Source organism: Simochromis diagramma, unplaced genomic scaffold (assembly GCF_900408965.1).
Source record: "Simochromis diagramma unplaced genomic scaffold, fSimDia1.1 OVJJ01000449.1, whole genome shotgun sequence".
Lineage (NCBI taxonomy): Eukaryota > Metazoa > Chordata > Actinopteri > Cichliformes > Cichlidae > Simochromis > Simochromis diagramma.
In genome coordinates this window covers 2,094,750-2,120,098 of record NW_024387274.1, presented here as the reverse complement: position 1 = coordinate 2,120,098, position 25,349 = coordinate 2,094,750, and the positions used below count along the sequence as shown (strand labels likewise).

The 25,349-nt window shown below is 40.9% G+C and overlaps 1 protein-coding gene and 1 long non-coding RNA gene across 3 annotated transcripts in view; one reads left to right on the top strand and one right to left on the bottom strand.

The window, feature by feature from the left end:
• Window positions 1-2,188: 2,188 nt before the first annotated feature.
• arhgef1a (Rho guanine nucleotide exchange factor (GEF) 1a) overlaps window positions 2,189-25,349 on the bottom strand; it is a 35,533-nt gene continuing 12,372 nt past the window's right edge. Inside the window, exons 6-23 of one of the 2 annotated variants that reach the window (XM_040002636.1) lie at window positions 24,978-25,087; window positions 23,795-23,938; window positions 23,339-23,589; window positions 23,139-23,264; window positions 19,201-19,321; window positions 18,754-18,830; window positions 17,768-17,939; window positions 14,819-14,895; window positions 14,101-14,273; window positions 13,452-13,519; window positions 12,197-12,385; window positions 10,591-10,677; window positions 8,809-8,858; window positions 7,942-7,977; window positions 7,806-7,856; window positions 4,709-5,029; window positions 4,024-4,192; window positions 2,189-2,458 (exon numbers count right to left, since the gene is read on the bottom strand). In XM_040002636.1, the coding sequence (XP_039858570.1) occupies window positions 2,430-2,458; window positions 4,024-4,192; window positions 4,709-5,029; window positions 7,806-7,856; window positions 7,942-7,977; window positions 8,809-8,858; window positions 10,591-10,677; window positions 12,197-12,385; window positions 13,452-13,519; window positions 14,101-14,273; window positions 14,819-14,895; window positions 17,768-17,939; window positions 18,754-18,830; window positions 19,201-19,321; window positions 23,139-23,264; window positions 23,339-23,589; window positions 23,795-23,938; window positions 24,978-25,087 (2,251 nt within the window). In that variant the 3' untranslated portion in view covers window positions 2,189-2,429. The remainder of the gene's footprint in view (window positions 2,459-4,023; window positions 4,193-4,708; window positions 5,030-7,805; window positions 7,857-7,941; window positions 7,978-8,808; window positions 8,859-10,590; window positions 10,678-12,196; window positions 12,386-13,451; window positions 13,520-14,100; window positions 14,274-14,818; window positions 14,896-17,767; window positions 17,940-18,753; window positions 18,831-19,200; window positions 19,322-23,138; window positions 23,265-23,338; window positions 23,590-23,794; window positions 23,939-24,977; window positions 25,088-25,349) is intronic. The other variant, XM_040002637.1, reaches the window with a different exon arrangement.
• On the top strand, window positions 9,594-17,375 carry LOC120715622. Its single transcript, XR_005691689.1, has 3 exons — window positions 9,594-9,698; window positions 11,647-11,656; window positions 17,363-17,375. It is a non-coding gene; the product is annotated as an uncharacterized LOC120715622 (long non-coding RNA).

Below are 25,349 nucleotides of genomic sequence, written 5' to 3'. Positions count from 1 at the left end.
TGCACAGAGGTCACACATACAAACATCTTGAGAGGGAATCCTTATGCACTGAGAACATTGAACATGCCGAGCTGACATTATTTTTACTTTCCTGGGGTTGTATTAACAAATGGTTTCCTGGTTGTGGCTACAGATCTGGACACCTGCACTACTTTGTGGCTGCTATTTCTGCAGTTCATGGAAACCAATCTCAGAAAAGAGAAATCATATAATAAAGAAAATAATTGACACCAGAATATATTTCAGGTTATATATTTTATGTAGTAATACAAATAGCACAATTGGAAAAGGGTGTGCAAAAGTAATTACAGTCCTTGTTTTTGGCTTACATTGCATTCAACCCTATATTGTAACAGGCAAACACTCTGTGCAATGAATCCACACTTTGATGCTACTATCTCATACATTCTCATACATACAGTATCATTGTTCTCAGTTGCTTTTGACCATTGTTTACAGTCAAAATGTTGCAAATCCTGTCTTTTTAATCGATAGATGTGCTAAATTATATCTCAGCTGACCCAGTGAATTAGTTATAACTAATTCAAATCAGTTTACATCCAGATTCACTGCATATTTGCAGTTTTATGCAAGTCAGATCAAATACGGTTGATTTTTCTGGCAAAGACATGACAGTAGTATATCTCATGCAGCAGTCACATAAATTACCATTTAAAAAGTCACTATTGTTTCTACAATGTCTAAACTTTAATTATGCATCTGGACCAAATAAAGACTTGTAAAGGTGGTCAAAAACTGTTACTGACATCTGTAGGTGAAAAGAAAAGAAGAAAAAAATATGTTCAGATGCACACATGCTGAGAAAAAAGCTGTTCCTTTAACTCCATATCATATAGTGTGATCATGAAAAGGCTTCCACTGTCTTGGCTACCACAGTTAGTCAGATGGTGGTGTTGATGATGGCACTGATCCTGTCTTAAGTCTGCAAAGCATGATTTGAATAAGCTGGCTTTTTTTGGAACACCTGTTGGACACAGAAGATGTGAGAACTGAACACTTTTACCTACCAGGATATAGTCTGCACCCCCGTGAGGGGAAGAATAGATTCCACAAAAACAAAGTGCAAATGTCATGTAATCAGTCACTGCAGTAACATTTATGAAAGTCTGACTTCAACATAGGGGGAACTACCCAAAGCCCTTAATTATCATAAATGTCTTCAAGAAACAGAAGCTGAGGGACGTAAATACATATTATGGGACCTCATAATCTCATGACCTGAATAATGGACCTCATAATCTCATGACCTGAACATCATCTTTGGAGAGATTGTAAACATGCTCTGCATGCAAAGATCATCGAAAACATCTCAGAACGTGAACAGTGGCTGAAAATTCCTAAATCCAAAATGAAAACACTCAGAAAACATTTAGGTCAGCGGTCTCCAACCTTTTTTGTGCCACGGGCCGGTTTATGTCCGACAATATTTTCACGGCCTTTAAGGTGTTGCGGATAAGTACAACAAAATAAAACCAGTATCGGTACCAAAAAAAGAAGATTTATTCATAACACAGGAAAAGATCCAGGGAAACCGAGTTAACGATAAAAACGATTTAAAAAAATAACGATAAAAACGCTGAAAACCATAAATTTCACACCCGAGCCTCAACCCTCGCAGCCCGGTACCGAACGACTCACGGACCGGTCCGTGGCCCGGGGTTGGGGAGCGCTGATTTAGAGTTGTGATACCTGCTAGAAAAAGTTCAACACTGATCTAGTTACTTAGTAGTTAATATGTGAGACAAGTACTTTTTTCATACAACTGTGTCGTCATCAAAGTACTACAACAATTAGGCACATGGGTTAGTAATTAATGAAAGAACAATACTGCAGATAATACAGAGCAACAGAAGATAGACTGACACACAGAACATGAAAAACCAGAACATGTATGTGCTGCATCCTCCCCTTGCTGTTGGTCACAGTAGGGATCAAACTGTAGGCTGAAGTATCACGTCAAGAATTTCAACACAACATTCGAACACACAGTGCAGTGTATCTACAATCGAAGCCCATCATTTGCCAGCACCTAAAGCATGAACTTTAAAACTTTAATATATCAACAGCTTATTGATGGAAAAAGCAGGTGAAATGATGCAGTCGCTGTCAGACCGTTTGATGGTTAGTATTGATTTTGTAAAATGTTTAAGTTATAGTTGTTTTTTAATTTTATTTTATATTTTGTGTTTTTTCCAAGTCCAAGAGCTTTGGGTAAAGTGTTGATAAATTTCATTAAGACATTAGTAGTTGTAATACTTGTAAGTTTATCATGCAACGTGTGATTAAATGTTAAACTCACTGCCACGTCAACACAAACTACTCAAAAACAAAGCAGATCAAAAATATCAAGACTTCAGATGAGCAAATATATTCATACAGTCATTAGCAGAATGAAAACATGCCAAGGATCAGATCTCCTCTGGAATATCGTGAAGATCTGAAAAAAAGAGAACAAATATAAATTCAGACCTCTAACATCAGTTTAACAGTGCAGTATTTTAGTGTCAAGTATCCAAACATAATGGGGGGAGGAACAAATCAAATTAAAGCTCATGTGTTTTGTTTGAGGAATGAGGGATGAGGATACAAAGGCAGTCAATAAACTCGTTGGTGGCTGGACTTCTGGAGTCACCCAAGTTCTTTAAAGCTCTGAATGTTGTGGAGCTGTTCGGATTTATACAGCTTTGCAACGTTGCATGGAAATTGTGGGGAGTACCTCTGGACTGGCAAGTTGGCTGGGGGTGTTGTATAAAAAGCTAAGTGTAAACATGTAACCCATCTTTTTTCTGGGAAATCAAAAAGTAAATGGTTTGGGAAACGGTGTAGCTATGTCTTTATATCCTAATCAGACAACCAAGTACAGTAAAAGGTCTTAAGTGTGGTATTTGCATTCGGATGCTGAGGAGAAGGGCTTAGACTAAAATGGAAGAAATCAAACGGGAACATTAGGAGTACCAAACCACATCAGCAGTTTGGTACATTTTTTTAGTTACATTTAGTTACATTTAGTTACATTTAGTTACATTTACAAATGACGATAAAGTTATTTTGTCAGAAAGTGTTTTTTAACATTTCTGTCCTGATGCTCAGTTATACAGGTAAGTAAATCCCAAAAGCTTGACTCTGTTCATCAGGACGTTTTCAGTGGGAGAAACGTTTCGTCACTCATCCAGGTGACTTCTTCAGTCTCAGCTGACTGCAGGTCAGTAACTTGACTATTAGCATGCAAATTGTCATGATCATTGATCAACAACCACCGATGAGTGGCCATGAGTCCCATTCACAGAGAGCTGGGGAATGGCTGCAATCACAGAAGAGCTACCTCGTCAGGCCAGGACTCTGCAGTCTGTTTACACCTACAGGCCAGTGGACACTGTTTCAATGATGAGGATGTAACATCCTGGACAGGGAGGAACGCTGGTTTGAGGGCGGAGTCAAGGAGGCCATTTACGTGAAAAGGGAAAGACCATCTCTGAATGGAGGAGGGGCCTAAGGGTCCATCTGTCACCATCTTACAATGCTGTGATTGCAGCCATTCCCCAGCTCTCTGTGAATGGGACTCATGGCTGTTGATCAATGATCATGACAATTTGGATATTAATGATCAAGGAACTGACCTCACAGCCCATTGTTCCTTCAGTGGGCTGGTTTCAGTCATTGTGCAGATGTCCTGTTTAAAGGTTGGAAACCTGCAGTCAGCTGAGACTGAAGACGTCACCTGATGATGATGATGAAAGGTTTCTCCCACTGAAAACGTCCTGATGAACAGAATCAAACATTCTAGTTTTCTTTAGTAAGGAAAAGTTATTACTATTTTTTACACAATAACAAAATTATTTTCAGAAAAAACAACTGAGGGTTATTTTTCAATTAACACTCAATATAATTTGGGCTGTCACTTGAGAAACCGCTGTGCCAAAAACAAAAGAAATGGTAAATGGACAAGAAAGATATAGATACATAGACAGTAGTCGGTCACATCGTGTCTGTCTGTTACCTAACCTTTGGAGCTTTCAGATGCAGTCCCATCGTCATCATCATCTGACGTCACATATACCTCTAGGTCAATGACTTGCTGCAGGCTTGACTGGTGAACAGAATCTTGGTTGGCTTGCATGTTATAAACTCCAGACATCTCTGTTTCTGACTGCATTGACAAAGGCTTAGACATCTAGGAAAGAGCAAAGAAACATGAGTAATGGGTACAGAAAACACAGCTGATTTATAACAACCACCAGGTTTATTTTACTCCTCTCAGAGGTTGTTTCTTCGGGCTTTTCTGCCTCTTTGTCAAATGCTTAACTTCCAAAGATCAACCTATCTGCTCCGCGTTCGGTTATCAACCTAGCTCAGTCATCACCAGATCAGCAGCCAGAGGTAGTGTGTCTGTTCTGTTCATGTTACCAGTCAGTTTGTTTTTCACAGCTATCCTCGTTGTCTGTTCTGATCGAGCATATGTGATGGTCTGTACTCCCATGGATGGCCTGCATCTCCTGGTAGCGTTGTTCCAACTTTCTGTAAATAAACCTGTGTCGACCTTTTCCCTGTGTCCTCTGTGTGTGGGTTCATGATTCTGATCATGACAGAAGGATCTGACCTCCATGGAGTTAAAATTTGTTTAAAATCTGTGTCTTGGCGCCCTTTGTTGCCCCTATTATACTATATCAGTATAAGTAATTGAACTTACCTGAGAGGCCTGTTCTCCATACCGCTGTGAAGCAGGTGCAACCCCACTGGTGGCTTTCATTTGTCGGACCTGCCTCTCTAGCTCAGCCCGGGCCCTCTCGCTGTCTTTGAACCGATTTTCTGCATCCCTCAGTCTCAGCAGCTCTTCCTGCAGCAGGCTGTGTTGTCTCTGCAGAAGCGCCAGTTCTCCTATGGTTGACAATACAGTGGCTTCCCGATGGCCTCCATCTCGCAACAGAGGGCGCCATACTTCACTTGGAGACATGGTGCCCTGCTGCTGCAGTAACAGCTCCAAGATTGAATCTTGCTTAATAACAGCACCCTGTCATATTACAAGGAGAATCCAGTGTCAGATATTTTTGGTTTGTGACAGAGTCAAATATGAAGTGTGTCTGTTGTGCTGTGATGTTTTAGAAAGATTCCACAGTTGTGTTATTTTGTAAAGATGGATTCGCTTCTTTGTTTCTGGTAGATTTGACTTTTATTTACAAATATTTCAAACCAGTCGACCAAATAAGCACCAAAAGACTGCTGCTGATCAGCTGTAGTTTAGCTTTTACTGTGAAAAAAATTAAAACATGTATAAATAAAGAAATATTAAGCGCTAAATGTACAGAAAGACATTAGAGAGAGAAATAGAAAAGTGATTAATTGCACATAAAAAAGTGGCAGGAGTGAGCAGCAGTTAGTGCAGTGTTGCACGGAGTGTGAGCTCATGCGTCTCATGTCTTATGATGTCAGGCTCGTGTTGTCATGGCTACGTCTCTCAGTGTTTCCTGTTTTATTTTGTAGAGTCAGGAGTCTCCATGTTCAGTGTGTTTTGGTTTACTTCCCCTGTGGTGTCCTTATGTTCAGCTGTTTCCTCGTGTGTTCCCGTGATCACCTCCTGTGTGCGTTCAGTCTGTGTCAGGTTGTCTGTTTGGTTTCACGTCATGTCACAGAGATCTTACTGCTCAGGTTCATGTTGGGTTTATTTCACAGTTCTATGGTCCCATGAACCTGTTCAGTTCCATGTCTCTCGCCACAGTTTCCATAGTTATTTAGTTTTCCCAGTTTAGGTTTCAGTTAGTTGTGGCTATGTTTTTGTATTCATGCTTATCAGCCATAATAAACATCTCGCTGTTTGTTTAAACCTTAGTCCCGTTTTCTTCTCTGTCTGAGATTGGGTCACTCTACACACAGTCAGCTCCCACTGACCGTGACAACACCTGCACTGCTACAACTGTCTGCTGGGACTGAACGACGCTGCATTCGTTCTGAAGACAGTCTGCAAGCTGGTAAACTGTTGCCCAAGGAAGAAACTTCTGAGGCTGGATCCTGTCACACTGTCCTTTGTTCTTTTCACTTTTTTATAGCAATAACTGGATGAGACACTTCTGAGAGTAATCTTTTCGGTAAATGGACGGATTCTTATAGAGCGCTCTCCCAGAGTGCTCAAAGCGCTGTATACAACACACCCACTCATACAAGCACTTCTAAACACAAGTGCAAACTAATCTCCACACACCCTGATGTGAATGTTACCAAGCAGGTACTGTGTTAGGAGACCTGGGTCATTGACGCAGAGTTTTGAAGGTTTTTTTTACTATTGTACTTTGATTCTTATTATTTATTGTTTCTAGTCTTTTGGTTTCTTTCTTAATGTTCTGGTTTCTGTCTGTGTTTCTTGCTCTGTCTCCCCTGTCTGCTGCGTCCCCTTGAGAAGTCCATGTGACTGTGTCATGTTTCCTGTTTTACTTTGAAAGTCTGTGTCTCATGTTAATGTATCTGGTTTTGCTTCCCCTGTCTCGTCAGCCCTGATTTGCCCCAGCTGTGTTTCCCTCCTGACTCTCATTCCCTGACTGCTCCCTCTGTGTATTCAAGCCCTGTGTTTCTGGGTCAGTGTTGTGATTGATCATCCCTCCATGCTGTGTGGTCCGGCCTTCTGCCTGCCAGTTTAGTTTCCAGTGTTTCCAGTGTTGCCAGTTTAGCCAGTTTAGCCAGTTGTCTGTTTTGTCATGTAGAAATAAATCTTTATTTTGAGTCTGCACTTTTGGGTCCAGCTTGCCATCACTACTGCCTGCACACAGCCTTCACACGACAGAAGATCGCAACCAGAACATGGACCCCACAGACTGTTTCTGCTGGAGGTTCTGGAGAACCGCTCCTGTATGACGAGCCAGAGGATTTGCAGCCCGGTCAGCTGGAGGGTTCGTGGTCCGACCCACCCCGTTCCCGGAGTAAACAGCGTTCACGACGCCGCCACTCCAGAACGACTGAGCACACCCCATTCATGGGAGAAAGTGAATGTTTATTGCACACTCAACTTGAGCATTCCAACCCAACCTTCTGCAATTTCTTTCACTGTGAGCAAGACTGTTTTTCACTCAGAGGATTTATTCTGCCTGAATCGGTTGATTCAGAGAATATAAGTCTTGTTCCCGCTGGAGGGTCCGAGGGGCCCATCCAGCCTTCATCGCTTGCCGCGCCACCATCTGCGGCTTCCATGCCGTTGTCTGGTCCTGCCGCACAGCCGGCCTCCAGACCTCCTTCGCCTGCGCTGCTGCCGCCATTGCTTTTTGCACAGTCGGCCTCATGAACTGAACTGTTTTGGGCTGTTGTGCTGTCGACCTCTGGGCCCCCTGAACCTTTCAGGACTGTTTACTGTGTTCTTGAACATTTCATGGGCTTTGCTTTGGACTCTGGCTCCTTGTTTTTAGTTTGTTTCATTTGTTTGTTTGAATTATTTTCAATATTTCTTGAAGCTGCTAAATTTAGCAGCACTCAGTGCAGTTGTGGCAGTTGCCTGCCTTCATTTTAAAAGGTTTGTAACATAATTTTCAGGAATTTTAGTTAAAGAGGATTACAAAAGTGAACAGGAAATACTGAGTTAAGTTATGTCAACTAATTCCCCTCAGAGACATGCTTTTATAAAATGTAGTTATTAATCATGTTAGTTTTATCGTAGTCAAAAAGTACATGTAGTCAGAACATTGGCATTCAGATAAGCTTTAAAGTTTATCAACTTAACAAAACTAAGGTGAAGGTGACCTCGTACACAGTGTCTGTAACATGTGGTGTGGTGTATGGAGTGCTGTGGCATGTTAAGTCCGACTTACCTGGAGTGCATGAAGATAAACGCTGAGATTCACCAGCCTTTGGCAGATCTCCTGTCAGACACGAGCAGCATACTTATTACTGACTTCTGTTTTAAATGCACTTTAAATAAACAGACATACTTTAAAAGTTACTTACCATTAGCGGTGACTTGTCTTGTCGCTTCGTGCATTCCTTTATTAGGCAAAAACGTTTTCCACAGACAGCAGAGAATGAAAACAGTTGAAGCAAAGTTATTACAGTTCACCAACTCAGAGAAACATTTTAGACATTTCAGATTTTCCGCACAGATCCAGCTCGACCTGGATGGTTACACTCATGACACGCCCACACAGGGACAGAACTAACAAGGAACCAGGGGACCCGAGGCACCAATGCCCCAGACCCCACACCCAACCCAGGAGCACCTACCAACGCAAGTATCCCAGGCACCATTCAACACTGCAAGGCAACATCCACTCACGTCCCCCACCACCACAAATCAGGACAGACACACAGACGCCCCTAAAACAAGAGTCCAGTGACTTCAGTGTGAACTGGAGTCACTCTGTACTGTCTTTATTATACAGGAGAGCTATGTCTTTCTTATTGTATTCATCAAAAACTATACTGAAATATCTGTAGTGGCTCAAAAATAAAAGAATGAAGGTCATACAATACATGACCTGCTGTGCTGATATTAAAATATGATTATTAGAGATATACTTGCAGTTAATGAAATTACTAAACACAAGTAAAGTTTGAATTTGACATTGAAAGCTAAATTCTTACTGACATTATTGATGTCAAAGATGAAAATTAAACTCTAGTTTTGCTGATAAAATAAAAGTTCTAAGTCTTTTTGTTGATGCCTTAAACATGTGAATGTCTCAGTAAAACCTGGACAAAATGACTCATCGGTCCCGTTAACTTTATTATATGCACCACAAAACCAAATCTGAGACCATGTTCAGTTCCATAACTGCACCTCCAAACCCTTTCCCATCATCAACTCTTTGTCCTCACCTTTGCTGCAATAAAATGCTGGGCTCCATTGACCAACAGCTCTTGGTCACCTGAGAAGAGACAAAACACACTCAGTACTTGTCTTGGAGCGATATGTGCAATTTAACCTTTATTTTAACCGTTCAGCTGAAAAAAAAAGAAGCTTTTTTATGTAATTCTCTGCACATCTAAGTTGTTGTTGTAACATAGTTTTCTGGTATCACTTTATAATGATGTCACACTATTAAGCATTAGTAAGGTAAGTATGCTTAATTCATCATTTATAAAGTATTACTCTTCATTAGTATGTAATTTATAAATGTGGATATAAGTGTTTATTCTAGACTAAAAAGCTCACTCATAAGGCATCCATGGTATAGTTAGTGTAAATCAGTGACTGAGTGTTTTAAAGGTTTTCTTAATACTTCAGATTATAATTCACCCCGTGTTTGCCTACTGGTGGTGGTCAGAGGGCCCGGTGGCGCCTGTGTTCGGCAGCCTCGCCTCTGTCAGTGCGCCCCAGGGCAGCTGTGGCTACAATGTAGCTGCCATCACCAGTGTGTGAATGTGTGTGTGAATGGGTGAATGACTGAATGTAATGTAAAGCGCTTTGGGGTCCTATGGACTAGAAAAGCGCTATACAAATGCAGGCCATTTACCATTTACCATTTCATGGTTAATTCAGGCAGTTACCAGCAGGCCTGGACTGGTAATCTGGCAAACCGAGTATTTGGATGGTGGCCCAGTGCACATGTGGGCTGATGTGTCCACATATTTTCTTTCCTTTGTTGTCCATGATAACGCTCATTGATTTGGGATTCTCCTTCATGGTGGAGAACCACCTCGTAACCTGATCTCCTCCTCGCCCCACGGAGCTGCTCTGAGTTCTCACTGAATGAGGAGGAGATGGAGTCCTTACTTCTTTCATTTAAGCTGTTCACCTGTGTGAAACCGCTATTTAGTCTAATTCAGCTGCACTAAAGCTAACAGACCACAAACCAGACGAAAGCTGAACCTCGGGAACGATCTAAAGAAGTTCCAAAGTCTCAAACATTCCAGAGACATTTTCCTGCATTACCAGTTTAATATGATGGACCCTTTCTTTATATTGTATACACGTATTTGTGAAGCTCTGTGAAAGATTTATTATTGCTTTGTAAAAACAATGTTCATGTTTTATGTTAAATGAAGAAATCTTTGTATGTTTAAGTTGAGCTGTCCTGTGGCTCCACCTCCTTGGTGCATCTTCCTCTTAAACCCCGCCTACAAACCTGCATTATTGTGCAAACCTCAGGTGTGTTATGTTTGCATCTGTATGTTCTGCACTTCTTTCTGTGTTGTCTGCGTCATGTCTCTGTTGGGAAAATAGCTGAGACGTAAATAACCTTCACTTCACAATTAACAAATAGTAATTGTCTTAATTAACCATGAATTACACTATGAAATCAGCATTTATTAAACCTCTATTAACCTCACAAACAATGAGCTCATATCTTAATCATCTTAATCATTATATAGAGGAATGGGCGTCCAAATACTTTGTTATTTATGTATTTAGAAATGTTACCATGAACACATTATGAGCTTATTAATCAAGAATGAACATTTATATCTGTATTCATACATTACATACTAAATAGGAGTGTTGTGTTCCAAATGATGACCAAAGCACTTACTAATACCTAACTAATGCCTGATAGTGCCACATTGTAGGTTGTTACTATTTTTATTAATGTATAAATCCATAATTAATTCAGTCAAACTTAAGATGATCATGAATGAGAGACTGAAACGCTGACTTACTACAGTCTACCACCTCCATGTGGCTGTGATGGCACAAAAGGCGGGTGTCCATGCTGAAGCCCAGAAGGAGTTCACTCAGCCTGTCCACTGTGAGGACACACACACACACATGCACACACACATGCACACACACACACATTTCTATTAACTTTACATATTTTTCTGTTCCCATGTTGATTCCTCCTGCATGTCTTGTGTTTGATCTCCTTCTCTGTGTCAAAACTGCAGCACGTCAGATGTAAACATAGTGCGTCAGTCAATGGTAAGTGAGCTCGATATGGCCAAACCAGCTGTTAACTTCCAAAGGGTCGTCGCGTCTCTTCTTAACCTAACTTCAACAACTCTTTGCTAAAGTTTCTTCCTTTCTCATCAACTTTATCCCCTGTAGTTACCACAGCTCTGCTCATCACCCTTGTTTTGAAAATTGCTACCAGTTCACTATTCCTCAGACATCCTCTCAGTTCCTCCACACGTATATCATGTAGACCATTTGCCTTCCACTCTTCATCTTGGCGTAACATGGGGGAAGTAGAACAGACGACGCAGCGACGAACAAAGGAAGACTGAGGACTTAAATACACACATGAGGTGATCAGGGGAAGTGGAGACACATGAGAACACAGCTGACTAGAAGGAAACATAATGACAATACAGGGGAGAGTAACACTAACTACAATAAACAAAGAACACCATACTCTTTCAAAATAAAACAGGAAACACAGAGACATAGACATGGAGATAGAACATGAACTTAACCTAACCAGAGACATGAAACATGACAGGTAGACACACGGACCAGGGAGAGATGACAAAAGGGACTAAGAAACCAAGGACTAAACTGCAAACTAGAAAACAACTAGATGTGTTAAACTACACATGTGGATACAAAAACAAGCATTAGAACTTAAACCCTGGGCCACATGGCCCAGTACCGTGACACTTACTTACAATGATCCTCTGTACTTGCCGTATCTGTCCTGCTCTCGCTCTCATTTTCTTTATTGATCAGCTCATCAAACTCCTTCCATCTCAACACACTTTCTTTACTCACAGCAGACAGCACACTGTAAGCCTTTGCCTCTCTATCTCTTATTTGATGTACATTTAGTTCTTGCTCATTCAGTCTGTTTCCAGACGATACATAAAATACTGTAGTACAGTTTTCCTCACCACTTCATCCAGCTTCTGCCATTCAGTCCTGGATTTTACCTTCACTTACTTCCTTTTCTTGATTTCCAGAGGCACCTTGGTTTTTGAGAAATCCACAGCCATCAGCCCTACCTACCCAACACTACCTCATCACCTCTGTTCCTTCGGTCTACATGTCCACTAAAGTCTGCTTCAGTCTTGAAGCTTTAGCCTCAGCCTCAACTATGTGACAGCTCACAGTCACTTCAGAAAAAATTCAGGGAGAAAAAGTGGATATAGGAGTTTGGATAGTAAATATTTTCATTCTTGTTTGCTACAAAATGTTTGTTTTTACTCATACTTCTAATTAAAATTATGTGAAGTTATGTACAAAAAAAGTTATTTATTTTTTTGTTGAGTTCGATCAGATATTCACCTTCAAATGTGCAGCATGCTAATATGAAACGTGGATAGTTACCCTCAGATGTGGCATCCAGTAATAGCTTTTCAGCACGAGGAGCTTGTGGTGTGTCAGCCCTAAACAAGTAGCGAGTGATGGGAGGCTGCAGGCTCTCCTGGCCACTTGTCACCTCTGCCAGTTCACAGAATAAAGTCACTCTTTCCTGCAGGAGCTCCAGCATCTCCTGGTCCTTGTGCTGCAGGTCAGCTGATTGGATGACAATCAATCAGTCATCAGTCTAAAACAGACGTGCAGAAAAACAAAGCCTGCCTCTTCACAGGTCTCCCTGGTTCATGTTGATCTGACAGAAAGGTCGGGCAGATCCCAGCCTTCACTGGACAAAATGAAAATGCTGATGCAGGACGCTTTAGTTTGAAATACAGTTCATGTAAATAACTATTCAGTTCAATTTTCAGTTTAATTTTATTTGTATGAAACAAGCTCAGACATGGTCTAAACAGGAGGAGACCAGTGCAGCTATGACTGTGGAGCAGAAACGGTTCTTCCTGCTGATTCTTTGGTCGACTTGTTATTTGTTCATATCTTCATTTAACTTCCTAGTTTTAGTTTGTCCTGTTCTCAGTTCTTGGTTGTTGAGAGTTTAGTTCCACTCTTGTGCCAATTCCCCGATAAGTTCATGTCTGTTTCCTCGTTTAGTCACGTGCTTCACTTCCTCTGCTTCTGGTTAGATGTCACTGCTCCAAAATTGTTTGCAATCAATACATCAGAAAAAAAGCAGCTTGATGAGAGAAATTCTGTGAGACATTTGATGGTTTTACCGTTACCATAGCTGCTTTGCTCTTTATGATTTTACTGTTTACTGTTATTCCAAACTTGTGAAATGCTGCCTTCTTGTGCAAAAGCATTTACTGTGGGCAAAAACGCAATCCAAGATAATACTGGCATGTCAGAAGATCTAAACGATTCCTGACACTAGCACAGATGTTCTGCCTGTGGATACTACAGCAGTTTTCATTTTTTAGATCAGGTTTGGTATGTTTGATACTCTGACAGGGCCTTTGGATTTTGGTTTGGAGATCACAGTGATGTTCGGTCCAGTGGAACCTCTGTATTTGGTAAAAGTATGGAAACCTTTAAATAACTATTTAGGACCAAAAGGGTGAAAGAAAACCTGAGTATTCATCTTTTTGGTTAAAGTTTGTGGTAGAGAACACGTAGCCACCAGTAAGACTAAGCTACCATGTCGTCTTTTTCTGGTTCCCAGGTATTTGAAATGTGAATGTAATTCAGTTAGTCTGTATATTCTCCTGACCTTTGAGCCTCCTCAGGTGAGCCTTGTGTTCCGACTCTATCAGGGGAAACTCCTCTCTTGATGGACACCTGAACACACAAAATCCAGACCACACATATCGTCTTATCAGTCACATAACAGACACGAACGTTTTAGATTTGTCAGTTTTTTGTTCATAAACTAATTAGTAGACATTTATACCTCAATAATTAAACAGTTTATCACAACTTGGGTCTCATTGTTGTAACTCGACTTTATTACCCTGCCCTCACCTATGGTTACAAGCTCTGGGTAGTGACCAAAAAACGGGTACAGACAGAAATCAGCTTCCCCTGAAGAGTGTCTGGCCTCTGGGGTGAGGAGCTCAGCCATCTGGGAGTTATTATTAGTATTATTATTATTATTATATAGGAACCAGTGTGCCGACCTCATAACCTAGGAGGAAAGTACAGGCTCTATGAAAAACATGCTACATTTATTCTGCTCTGCAAATGCAAATAAATGTTTGTGTTTTCTGTGGGATTTACAGTCCATAATTGTCTCTGGGTAATTACATTTTTCTTTATATTTTCCAAAATGCAGAAATAAGACCCAAGATGTAATAAACCTCAGTTTGTAGACTACAAACCGATGGAAAGCTTTAGCATGTGTTGTGTGTGCATTTACCCACTTGCTGACAGCGTGCTGTACATGGCGTATCCAGATATTCTTGTCATCCTTGGAGGCAGCATAAAACTCGTACATCTCAGGAGGGGTGGAATCACTAATCAGATACATGCCTCGTTCCTGATTGGCTATGTCCCTTACTATTAGGTTCTGAAGGGACAGTACTGGAGGCTTGTCCTAAAACGTACAACATGGATAGTTTTAGTGAAATAAAGAGAAAAACTTATTGTAACTATGTGGTTTTTCACCCTCGTTTATCTTTTTATTTTCCATTTTAAATAAACGACTTAGTTCAGTTACATGAAGGCTTACACACACACACACACACACACACACACACACACACACACACACACACACACACACCTCGAACAGGTAAAACAGCCAGGACACACCTAAAGATACAGATTCTGTGCATTTCTGTTAGCATGCTTAGCATGCCGCAGCTATTTGGTTACCAGTAGTGCGCGTCATTGTACTTTCTCTTTCTTGCTGCATTCGCTCTCTGTCACCTGCTTCATCGCTGTCTGTGTGTAAGCAGTATTTACTTATTTATCCATATTTATTTAGTGTTTTGAAATATCCTTTTCAAAACAAAAGGGTTACAATGTTTAAAAATGTCTTTCCATAAATGATGCATTTGTGTAATTAGTTTTAGCATGCTTTGGGGGTTTTGGTTAGTTGTTTGTGTATTTTTAACATGTGTGCAAATATTTTCTTACCATAGATGGAAAGATGCACCTCTGGTCCTTCTCCTGCAGAAACACCAGGATGTCAGACATCAGTAAGACCTGTATATCTACACAAACACACACATAAACATTTTTTTAGACTAGAATCACCCTTTAGTGTCAAAATCTTTACTTAATGCAGTGCAGGATGGTTCTGGGTTTAAATGTTGAAGTGTGGAAGACAGACAGAGGACCTGTAGGAAACCAATGCAGGCAACCATAGAGAAAGACACCACCACCCAGCAGGTTCAATCCCAGGCGTAAAAACCTTGGCAACAACAACACAGCCCCTTTCTAAAACTTGAATTTCAATTTAGTTTTACTTATACAGCTCCAAATCACAACAGCAGTTGCCTTAAGGCACTGAGAGATTAATATTGCAAAGTAGGGACCTACAATAATACAGAGAAAACAGAGAAAAACGAAATCATTGGATCTCCTTTGAGCCCTTTGGTGCTTTTAGCAGGAAGAAACCTCCAGCAGAACCAGGCTCAGGGAGGGGCGGGGCCATCTGCTCCAACCAGTTGGGGTCAGGGGACAGAGACAGGACAAGTTATTAATCAATATAATAATATTTTTTAATTATAATTAATAATAGTAGAATATTCATAATAAAACGAAGAATGGATCCTCCCTTAACTAAGGGAGGATTCAGGGTCACCTGATCCAGCCCTAACTATGCTTTAGCAAAAGGAAAGTTTGGGCTATGCTCTAATGGGGTGATATGGTATTATAAAGCTATTAAGATGTTTGTTTGCTTGTTTGTGATTGAAAGGATTTTACATTTGGATTTAACAGGGAGCCAATCATGAGAAGCCAGTATGAGAGTAATATGTTATCTCTTACAGTATTTGTCGTGTTAAGGCCGTCATTTTCTCCATGGGTGTTAAAATCACCCACACCACTCGGACAGCCAACAATTGAATATGACCGTGTCTGACATTGTTTGTTAAAGAAAAACAAAAAAGATAAATGCTCATATTTTATGAGCATAAACAACAACAAAAATTCAGTTAAATGTGAGGACTGAAATGACAACCCGTTCTCACTCCCAAAGCGTAACATTTTACGCTAGGTGACAAATCGTCACCATATTATGTTTTCGGCTACCCACCACGTTCCTAAATGACGACCTCGGAAAAAGAGGAAATATGAGAACCGTCTGGACTGAACCTACACATGTTCGCTCTTTTTCTTCAAATCGCTTAGAAACACGCTATTTAACATCATTAAAGCCCTGGTTAAGCTCAGGAATAAGGTTATGGTCAGGGCTAGGGATAAGGTTAGGTTTAGGGCTGGAATACAGGGCTGGAACGTCTACTACCGCGGGAGCGTCATTGCACTGGATTCCAGCCATAACCCGCCGCGTACCATAAGAACGCCGAAGGTCTCCTTTCGCGTTCCTCAGGAACGCCGCGGGACGTGACAAAACGTCGACATGTTACGCCTCGGGAGTGAGAACGCTCTGCAAATGAAAATTAATCAGTAAGATACAAGGTAACAACATAAGTCTCTTATTCTGGGCAAACACATCAGGTGGACCTTGTCCTCCACCGACATTCTTCTTCGTCTTTTGGTGTGTTGTTCATTTTTCATATCGGCTTTGATGTTTCTTTTTTTACCGGATCCATAATCCATGCCTCGGGGAACTAACATTAACATAACTACCTTGTTAATGTCACAGTCCTGGGTCGGTCTTTGAGTTCATTTCTTGGCTTCTGTTCCTGTGCTCCATGTTCCCTCTGTGTCCTCAGTCAGTCATGTCTCTATGTCTCAGTGTTAAGTCAGCATTGTTGTGTATGTCTCTTGCGTTTCCTGTTTTACTTTGAAACTCCATGTCCTATGTCAGTGTATTCTGTTTTCCTCCCTGTCCTCATGTTTAATTAGGTTCAGCTGTGTCTCCCTCCTGTTGTGCATTTCCCTCGTTACCTTGTGTGTATTTATGCTCTGTGCTGTCCTCTGTCTCTTGTCGGTCTGTCTGCATTTATTCTTGCTTGCCTTTCTTGCTTGGCGATCGTGGCTCAAGAGTTGGGCGTTCGCCTTGTAATTGGAAGGTTGCCGGTTCGAGCCCCGGCTCGGACAGTTTCGGTCGTTGTGTCCTTGGGCAAGACACTTCACCCGTTGCCTACTGGTGGTGGTCAGAGGGCCCGGTGGCGCCAGTGTCCGGCAGCCTCGCCTCTGTCAGTGCGCCCCAGGGTGGCTGTGGCTACAATGTAGCTGCCATCACCAGTGTGTGAATGTGTGTGTGGATGTAGTGTAAAGCACTTTGGGGTCCTTAGGGACTAGTAAAGCGCTATACAAATACAGGCCATTTACCATTTAATTCTAGTTGTGCAGAGTGTCCCAACTTTTCATTGTGCACTGTCATACTTACTTTTATTATTGTTTTTATTTCATTATATTTGTCATTTTTTAAATTGAGAATTTGTTTCATAATTGAGATTCACAGTTTTTAAGGTGTATTTTAATGTTGTTTAGTGTTAATGACAGAATAATTACATAAGCCAACGTATAACGTATGTTTTATATATACAGTCTGTAACTCCAGGCCTGGAGGGCCGGTGTCCTGCAGGTTTAGATGTGTTCTTGATCCAACACAATTTAAATGACCTCCTCAACATGTCCTGAAGTTCTCCAGAGGCCTGGTAATGAACTAATCATGTGATTCAGGCGTGTTGACCCAGGGTGAGATCTAAACCTCCCTCGAGGCCTGGAGTTGGACACCCCTGCTGTAAAGGTCAACTGAGGCTGATTTAAATGTTCAGTTTTGACTTGATGGTATTTTGTCAATATGAACCAAAATCTCTGAGGAGTCTTTTCACCAGCTCGTTGAATCTATGCCATAAAGAATTAAGACAGCTAGTAATAGGACAATAGTCAGTGTCTACCTGTTGTATTATGTTTATTTTATTAAATATTAATCACCCAATTGTTGTGTACCTTTGAGTCGTGATCCTGGAGTTTTCCAGAAAAGGGTCCCTTCACGGATAAGTCTCCTTCGGAGTAACTCTCCAGCTTTAAATATTCCTCCATCCCGTACTATGGCCTCAGCCCTTGGGTCAAGCTTGGCATGGATTTCCTGAAGCCGCTGCGTTTTCTCCAGATCGTCCATCTGCCGACAGGAAATTCAATCTTACATTTTCAGTTTGATTAAATCATCTGAATGAACCAGCGAGCTAATCTGAGTCGGCTAAAATGGATGTTACAAGGAGATTTGTAAGATCCATTTTGAAACGGTGATGGAGGTGGAGGTGTGTTCTGAAGAGAAGAGGAATGAACATCACTTGAAGCAAGACAAAATAAATGTGTGTGAATTGGAGGGAGTCAGGTGGAAAGATGAACGTACAAAGTCTAAGTGTTTAAAAATGAAGCTGAGTTTTACTGAGTTTTAGTAAAAGTAGAGGAATAGTAAGGTCTTATTACTAAATGTTATTCTATTGAAACTAATAAATACTACATATTATGACTGTATTACAGTGTAATACATTATAAGACAGAAAAGACGATGAGATTTTTCAGTAGATAAAAATCAGAAGTAAATCAGTCTTAGAAATAAACAAAGATCTCGAGTATGAGCTAAAAGCACTTGTGTGGAAGTTTAGAGCCTGTCGAACAGGGCAGGGAATTGTTTGTCCTGTAAATGCTACAAATCCTCTCTCTGGTTAGTGAAACAAGTCGTCCACTTTACAGCTGAGGTAGGAGAACAAATGAATGCTGGGTTGTTAGCACAAGCTAAAAACTAGAGATCTAAAGACCTAATCTAAGCGTCATTTAGGAAGAATGAGTGTTTGCACTGACTTGTACTTGATGTCTGAATGTGTAAGATTTAGAAAAGAACATAAATTCTTTGTGAGTTTGCTGATATTTGAATATGAAGAGAATGAATGACGCACAGATTATTGCACAGGGAGCAAACACTTCAGTACCTGTTGGTCTATTGAACTAAGCAGTTCTCTGATCATCAGCAGAGCCTGGGCCACAGAGGAAGCTTCTTCTTCATCATCTGGATAAAATAGAAACAATCATCTGATTCATCTCTAATTTCAGTAAAACTGTGAAGTTTGAATTTCATCTTCTGACAATTTTTTCAAAATAAAGAAAGAAATATGAATTTGCATATATGAGTTTTAATTTACTAAATCCAGCTCACAAAAGCTTCATGTACCAAATATATTACCCTGGGTGTTAAAGGGTTAAGTTTACAGTAAATAACAGAAAAATGGAGAAGAGGAAAAGGTTCCCATTGAAGCCTGGTTTTGCTTCGTTGTGTGGAACCATAAATGTTAGTTAAATGTGAAAACCAGCATTTTTTAATTTTCTAGTGACATTGTAGATCTGAGAAAAGAAGGAGGCAGATGACTGGGATGACTCACCTGTTGTGTTGTCCAGAATGCGCTGAATAAGTGCAGGATACTTGAACATCCGCTGAGTCACCAATAAGATGCACTCTTGAACACCATGGCAACGTAGCAAGGGTCCTCGACTCACCTGCTGCTAAGAGACAGAAAGGAAGCTTTAATTTTTCATCATTATTTAAAAGCGATCAGTTCGAATCATACACTCAGCAGAGCTGAAGTCAAAGGTATGACTTTTCTCCACGAAGTCATGGTTTCAACCAGATTCCACGAGGGTGGCCTGAGGGCGCGACAATGTCTAGTTAGCCCTGTGCTAACTGTATCAACACTGTATCAACACTGTATCAACGCTGTATCGACACTGTATCAACACTGTATCAACACTGTATCGACACTGTATCAACGCTGTATCGACACTGTATCGACACTGTATCGACACTGTATCAACGCTGTATCGACACTGTATCGACACTGTATCAACGCTGTATCGACACTGTATCGACACTGTATCAACACTGTATCGACACTGTATCAACACTGTATCAACGCTGTATCGACACTGTATCGACACTGTATCAACGCTGTATCAATGCTGTATCGACACTGTATGTGTGAGTGCATGATTGGCATTTGTCACAGAATAGCAGAATTGGCAGGTCCACCCTGGTATCCTGTGCTGTCCACACATAAGTGCAGGTTCACACTGAACACACGTGACATACGTAAGAGGACCCGGAGAAGTCGTGGGGAACACTCTGCTGCCCGGACAAGTTTAGTGGTGGGCCAGTGATGGTCGGGGTGGCATGTCTGTGCTTCATCAGTACCTAAGATAAATGCACTACCTGATAAAATGAACAGAACACTTGGAAAAAACATCAGATATCAATGGGGGGGAAAGAATTCGCACACGGGTCTCTACAGGCTGAGCAACGCCATCCTGACCGTCGTTAAGTATCAGTGGGAATTCCTCTGCCCCACTGTACCCTGCACTGGTGCAGTGGGTAACTGGGTTGCTCCTGGTGCGCTTTATCTGGCGCAAATGTGCAGGCAGATGTAAAAGTAGATCCCCCAGGTCACCATCTGCAGTCTCATTAGGAGCATGTCCCAACATTGTCAGTCATGCAAACTACTAACGGTACCGTTAGTAAAATGGAAGAGCCTGCTGCGCCATTCTTTAAATTCAGCCGTCTGTAGGTTCATAATTTCATTTCATTCCATCAAACAGTGAGGCATCCTTTCATTCCTAACTCATTACCATCTGTACCAGTATCAGTATCCAGCATGAATGTTTTCCCCATTAAGATCTGATGTGTTTTCCAAGTGTTCTCTTAATTTTAGGGGGCAGTGAATTTATCTTAGGCACAGATGAAGCATTTCCTCCACTCTTCAATTGAAGCTGCTTTTTCTTTTTCTTGAACGTCTCCTCTTGTTCTGAAACAGCATTTTTGCCCTTTTTTAACCAATTATAGCAGCGACATCTGGTTCCTTATGTCTTTCAGACATGCTCATTCAAACCCTTTAGCTCTCCTCCGACATGATCAACATCTTTAGTCGATGCACTCCTGAGTAACTTTTCACTCCTGAGTTTTGCTCTTTCATACAGATCTTCTTATTGAAGATCTCTTAGTAAAATTAAAATGCCTTTAGTATGAAACATTGTAGGTGCCAAGCAGGGGCGGAGCGTGGGGGTGGCTTACTGGGCTTAAGCCCGGGTTGTTTTGTCAGAAGCCCAGGGTATTTTGGAGTGTAATTTTTTCATAGTTAGATGTCTGGCTGACAACTGTATAAAACAAAAAGTACACACAATATTCGAAGCACATAGTGCACACTGTGGGAATTTACGACTGTGCGTGAATCCCCCCCTGATATTGGTATGATCCAAGCTCAGGCACTAAGCGACTGAGCGAGGGGGCGGGGCAGCTACTGCCTGTGAGTTCGCTGTTGGAGAAACGGAGCCAGCCCTACTGAGGAGAGCTTAAGTTTGACCAGGTACCAAAGCAAATCATTCGTACTGTACAAATAATGTAAATATGACGGTGCATCACGAAAGATTGATATCAAACTGATCACTTGACCAATATTACGTTACTTGCTCTTCAAGTGAATCAACAAATGGCGAAATGAAAAGCCGAACAAATGCTATTTTTTTTAGAGAGTCTTAGCTTACGTGTGTTTATTTCATATTTTCAGTTCTTACCCTCCCCGACTAAATCGGTTTCAGTTATGTACTGAAACATAAGAATGGACATTAGAGGCTTCTTTCAAAGAAAAAACTCAGGTAAATGTTATTTTATATATTATGCTTTGTATATTGTTCAGTATATTTCTATGCAAAACAAGAGGGATTTCAGTACACAGCAGGATATTCACATTTGTAACCAGATATTTACATACACTTTAGGGAGAAAACATTTTTACTGTACAACATCAATTTAGAGTAAACTTTTGTTTTAGATAAATATTGAAATATATTTTGAATTAGTTAAATGTCAGAATAAAGAGAGACAGAGCTGTCTGTTTTTAGGAGCACATGTACACTAAGTTTATTGTTAATTAATAAGAAACTCCAGACGATTCCATTCTGAGCTGAAGAAGCTTCTGATAGGTTCATAGAGTCCATGTGAGTAAACTGGTGGCACAGCTGTGGATGCATATAAGGCAAAACACAGAGCCTGTTTCTGTGACATGGGAAAATCAAGAGATGTCAACCAAAACACCAGGAAAAGAACTGTGGAGCTCCATAAGTGTGGCTCAATTTTGAATACAATTTGGTGCCATTTGCAATTAAGAAATACAGATAGTTTCTCTCTTTACTCTTAAAGTTAACAAATATGTTTTTTATATTTATCAATCTAAAAAAAAATAAACATTTAGTCTGATTTGATGTTACAATTAAAAAAGTGTTTTTTATCTGAAGAGTTTGTAAATATCTGTATATTTGATGATTGTCAGCACAAAGAGAGAGAGAGGAACAGAGATGGAGAGAGGGAGAATGAGGACAGAACAGAGATGAACAAGAGCAGGTGAGACACACATGTTAGTCAAATGGTTGTTTACCAAAAGTATCACCGTATCATAGGTCCTCATGTATCTCGTACCTAGTGTTTCTTTTTAGGTTTGTTATTTTTCAAATTCTATATTTATTAAGTTTTGCAGGCTTGTTTGCACAACAAGGCTAAACAATTATATAAACTTTTCTCAATCTAAATATTGTACTTTGGTGAAATTAAAAAATAAATGTAGTGCAAGTCTATGATGATTTTTAGTGCTACTATCATCTAGTTCTGATTCTGGTTCTGTCTTGGTTAAGTCCTCAGTAGTCCTGATTTTGAACTGTTGTAGTCCTGTTTTAATTCTGGATCAGTTCTGGGTCTGGTTGAATTGGGGTTTAGTCCTCATGTCTTGATACAGGCCTGACTTTGTTCTGCCTTGCTGCTTAATTAAAAAACTAGTTTAAGGTGTCCTGCACATGTGATATATATTTTTCCCTATATGAAGTCGTTCTTTTTTGAACAAAACTCAAAACAGAGCCAATTAATCTTTCAGTCATTTCTACCCCCCCCCCCCCCCCCCAAGGGAAAAAAAAAAATCCCACATGCATACTACCCTTTTGGGCTAAGCCCCGGGTGTTTCAAATGTCTGGCTCCGCCTCTGGTGCCAAGTAAGCCAGTTATTTACTTATGCTTATTGTTGCTTTATTGTTCATATTTATTATGCTGCTGCGTTGTCAACAGCAGCACCAACAACAACTGGTAACAAGCCCTCGCGGTCACACGAGGCTGCTGATGCTGGAAACAGCTGTGGAGAAGTGCAGCAGGAAGGCCAGCAGTCCCAACAACAAAATGAGGAAGAGACGGAGGAAGGTGAAATAATAATTGGGAAGTATAATTGTAACAAGTCTTGGCAGGTCGGTACGGTCGTTAACATATACATATGTCCATGCATGTGTCTCCTACCCGTATGAAGAACTGGAACTTCTTGTCTTTAGCGAGCAGCTCCTTGTATAATTTGACAGCCTTTAAGTGTCGGCTACAGAACTCAGCATAAGTCTTCTGCATGTCATCTGCAGACTGGCCTGAGAACTGGCAGAGGAACACAAACAAGTCACGTTACTGTGGATGTGAGTCAGTAAGGGGAAGTCAGCAGAATCACAAACCTGCTCTACTAGAATATCCCCCAGCTGATGAATGGTGTAATTGTGGTTGGATCCAGGTTGCAGGCTGTTCTTGCGCCGCAGGAGAAGTTGTGCCAGAAACTGGGAATGTATCTTGATGAGCTGGTCCAGGCAGGGAAACATAGCATGCACGGTGCTGGGCTCTAACTGAAGCTCCTCCAGCATGCCCTGTCGAAACACCCTCTCCATGATCTGCAGTGTCTGCATGTGGTGCAGCTCTGTATGGATCAGCTCTAAGAGACACACACACGTATAACAAAGGTGAGATGAGATGCATACGACATTTTTAAATGACAACCATTGCATATTTCTAAACGGTGACATACTGATTTGTTTTCTATGTGTGTCCATATGCAAACACGTGTATAACGTTTAGCAATAGACTGAACGTCTGCATATGAGGCAGAAATGATGAAAAATAGATCATGTTTTTGTCACCGTAGATGACATCCTGCCTCTTGATAACATTTTTGCGATGTGTCTGTAAGTAACTGCTATCCACAGCCATGCTCCACGAGTCAGCCTTAAAGTCCTGGCCCTCAAGCTCGATCTCCTCCAGGACTGAGGCGTAGTACAGTTCTCCTAAAGAGGAAAAGAAGATCAGTATGAAAGACTGCAGACTCACAGATTATTGTTTATTTTACTATTATTATATGAGAGATTATTGTAGACTGAAGACAAAAGTTTGAACAGACGACTTGAGCTTTCTCCTGAAGGTTTGAAGATTCAACGACCTCTTCATGAAATGTGTCACGTTTCACTTCTACTGCTGTACAGTTGTATTCCACTACATTCAGGAAGAATGTTTATGAGGATCTTATTACCAATCAGAGCATGCACTAAACGGTTAATGGACTGGTTCTCATGTGGCACTTTTCTACTCTACCCGAGCACTCAAAGCGCTTTATACAACCAGGGTCATTCAGCCATTTATACAAGCACTTATTTTTTTATATGACAGTGCTTCCTGTCTAGCATTCACACACATTCATACTCTGATGGATGCAACTTGGGGTCAGTATCCTGCCCAAGGATATTCGGCCCATTAAACCACCTGTGGACACTTGCTCCACCTCCTGAGCTGCAGCCACCCCCAATTACTAGTAGTTAAGCAATTATCTATTAAATTTAAGCACCAAAAATGCATTCATGTTGATAAGCTTGCTTAAATTCTGGAAACATGCATTCATTTGTCACAATATTACAATAAGAAGGTGTGCAGGCGTGGACAGAACGTTCTGTCCACCTTATTAATCCATAAACTATCAGACCGATTATTGGAACTTGTACTCTTTGCAGTCTCCCATTCAGCCCTTACTTTCTATGTGGAAAATAGTCACAAGGAATTTCTTTTTTAAATACCTACATTCTCCAGGTACACCTGTTCAACTGCTCATTTATGCACATATCTAATCAGCAGCATCAGTTCTCTGGGTGGAAATGGACTTCATGAACTGTTCTGGTTTGTTTTCTACTACAGTCCAGTGCATTATGATGTTGCTGGAAGAATGACCAGTCTTTGGCCTGCAGACTTGTGAGTATATAACATACATGTATAATTAACTGACTGTGAACACATGGAGCTGTCTAAGATTTTGTGCTGCTTGCATGTTTGCGATACCGTCATCATTGAGCGACTCCATCGACATCGTTCTGTTTCTGAAGCTGAGGGAGTCTGTCGACTGGGAGAGAATTCTGCGTAGTCCCAGGGGAGCATCATCATTCAGCGACCTGCAGCACACACATGCATGCGGGTATTATTGGTGCCTAACTATTGTGCATGAAATAAATGTAGCGGCAAACAAACTGGAGAACCAAACAGAGCCAAAATGTTAAAATAATAAGAGGCACCTTGAACAGTGGTGTTTAATGCATAGAGATTTCACTGGCTGCACACCAACTCATACATTTTGGAGTTGGGAATGTTAGTGTTTTGATTGACAGACATACTGAAACTGACAGTTTCCAACTAAGTTTGTGAGGGTTAACTGAA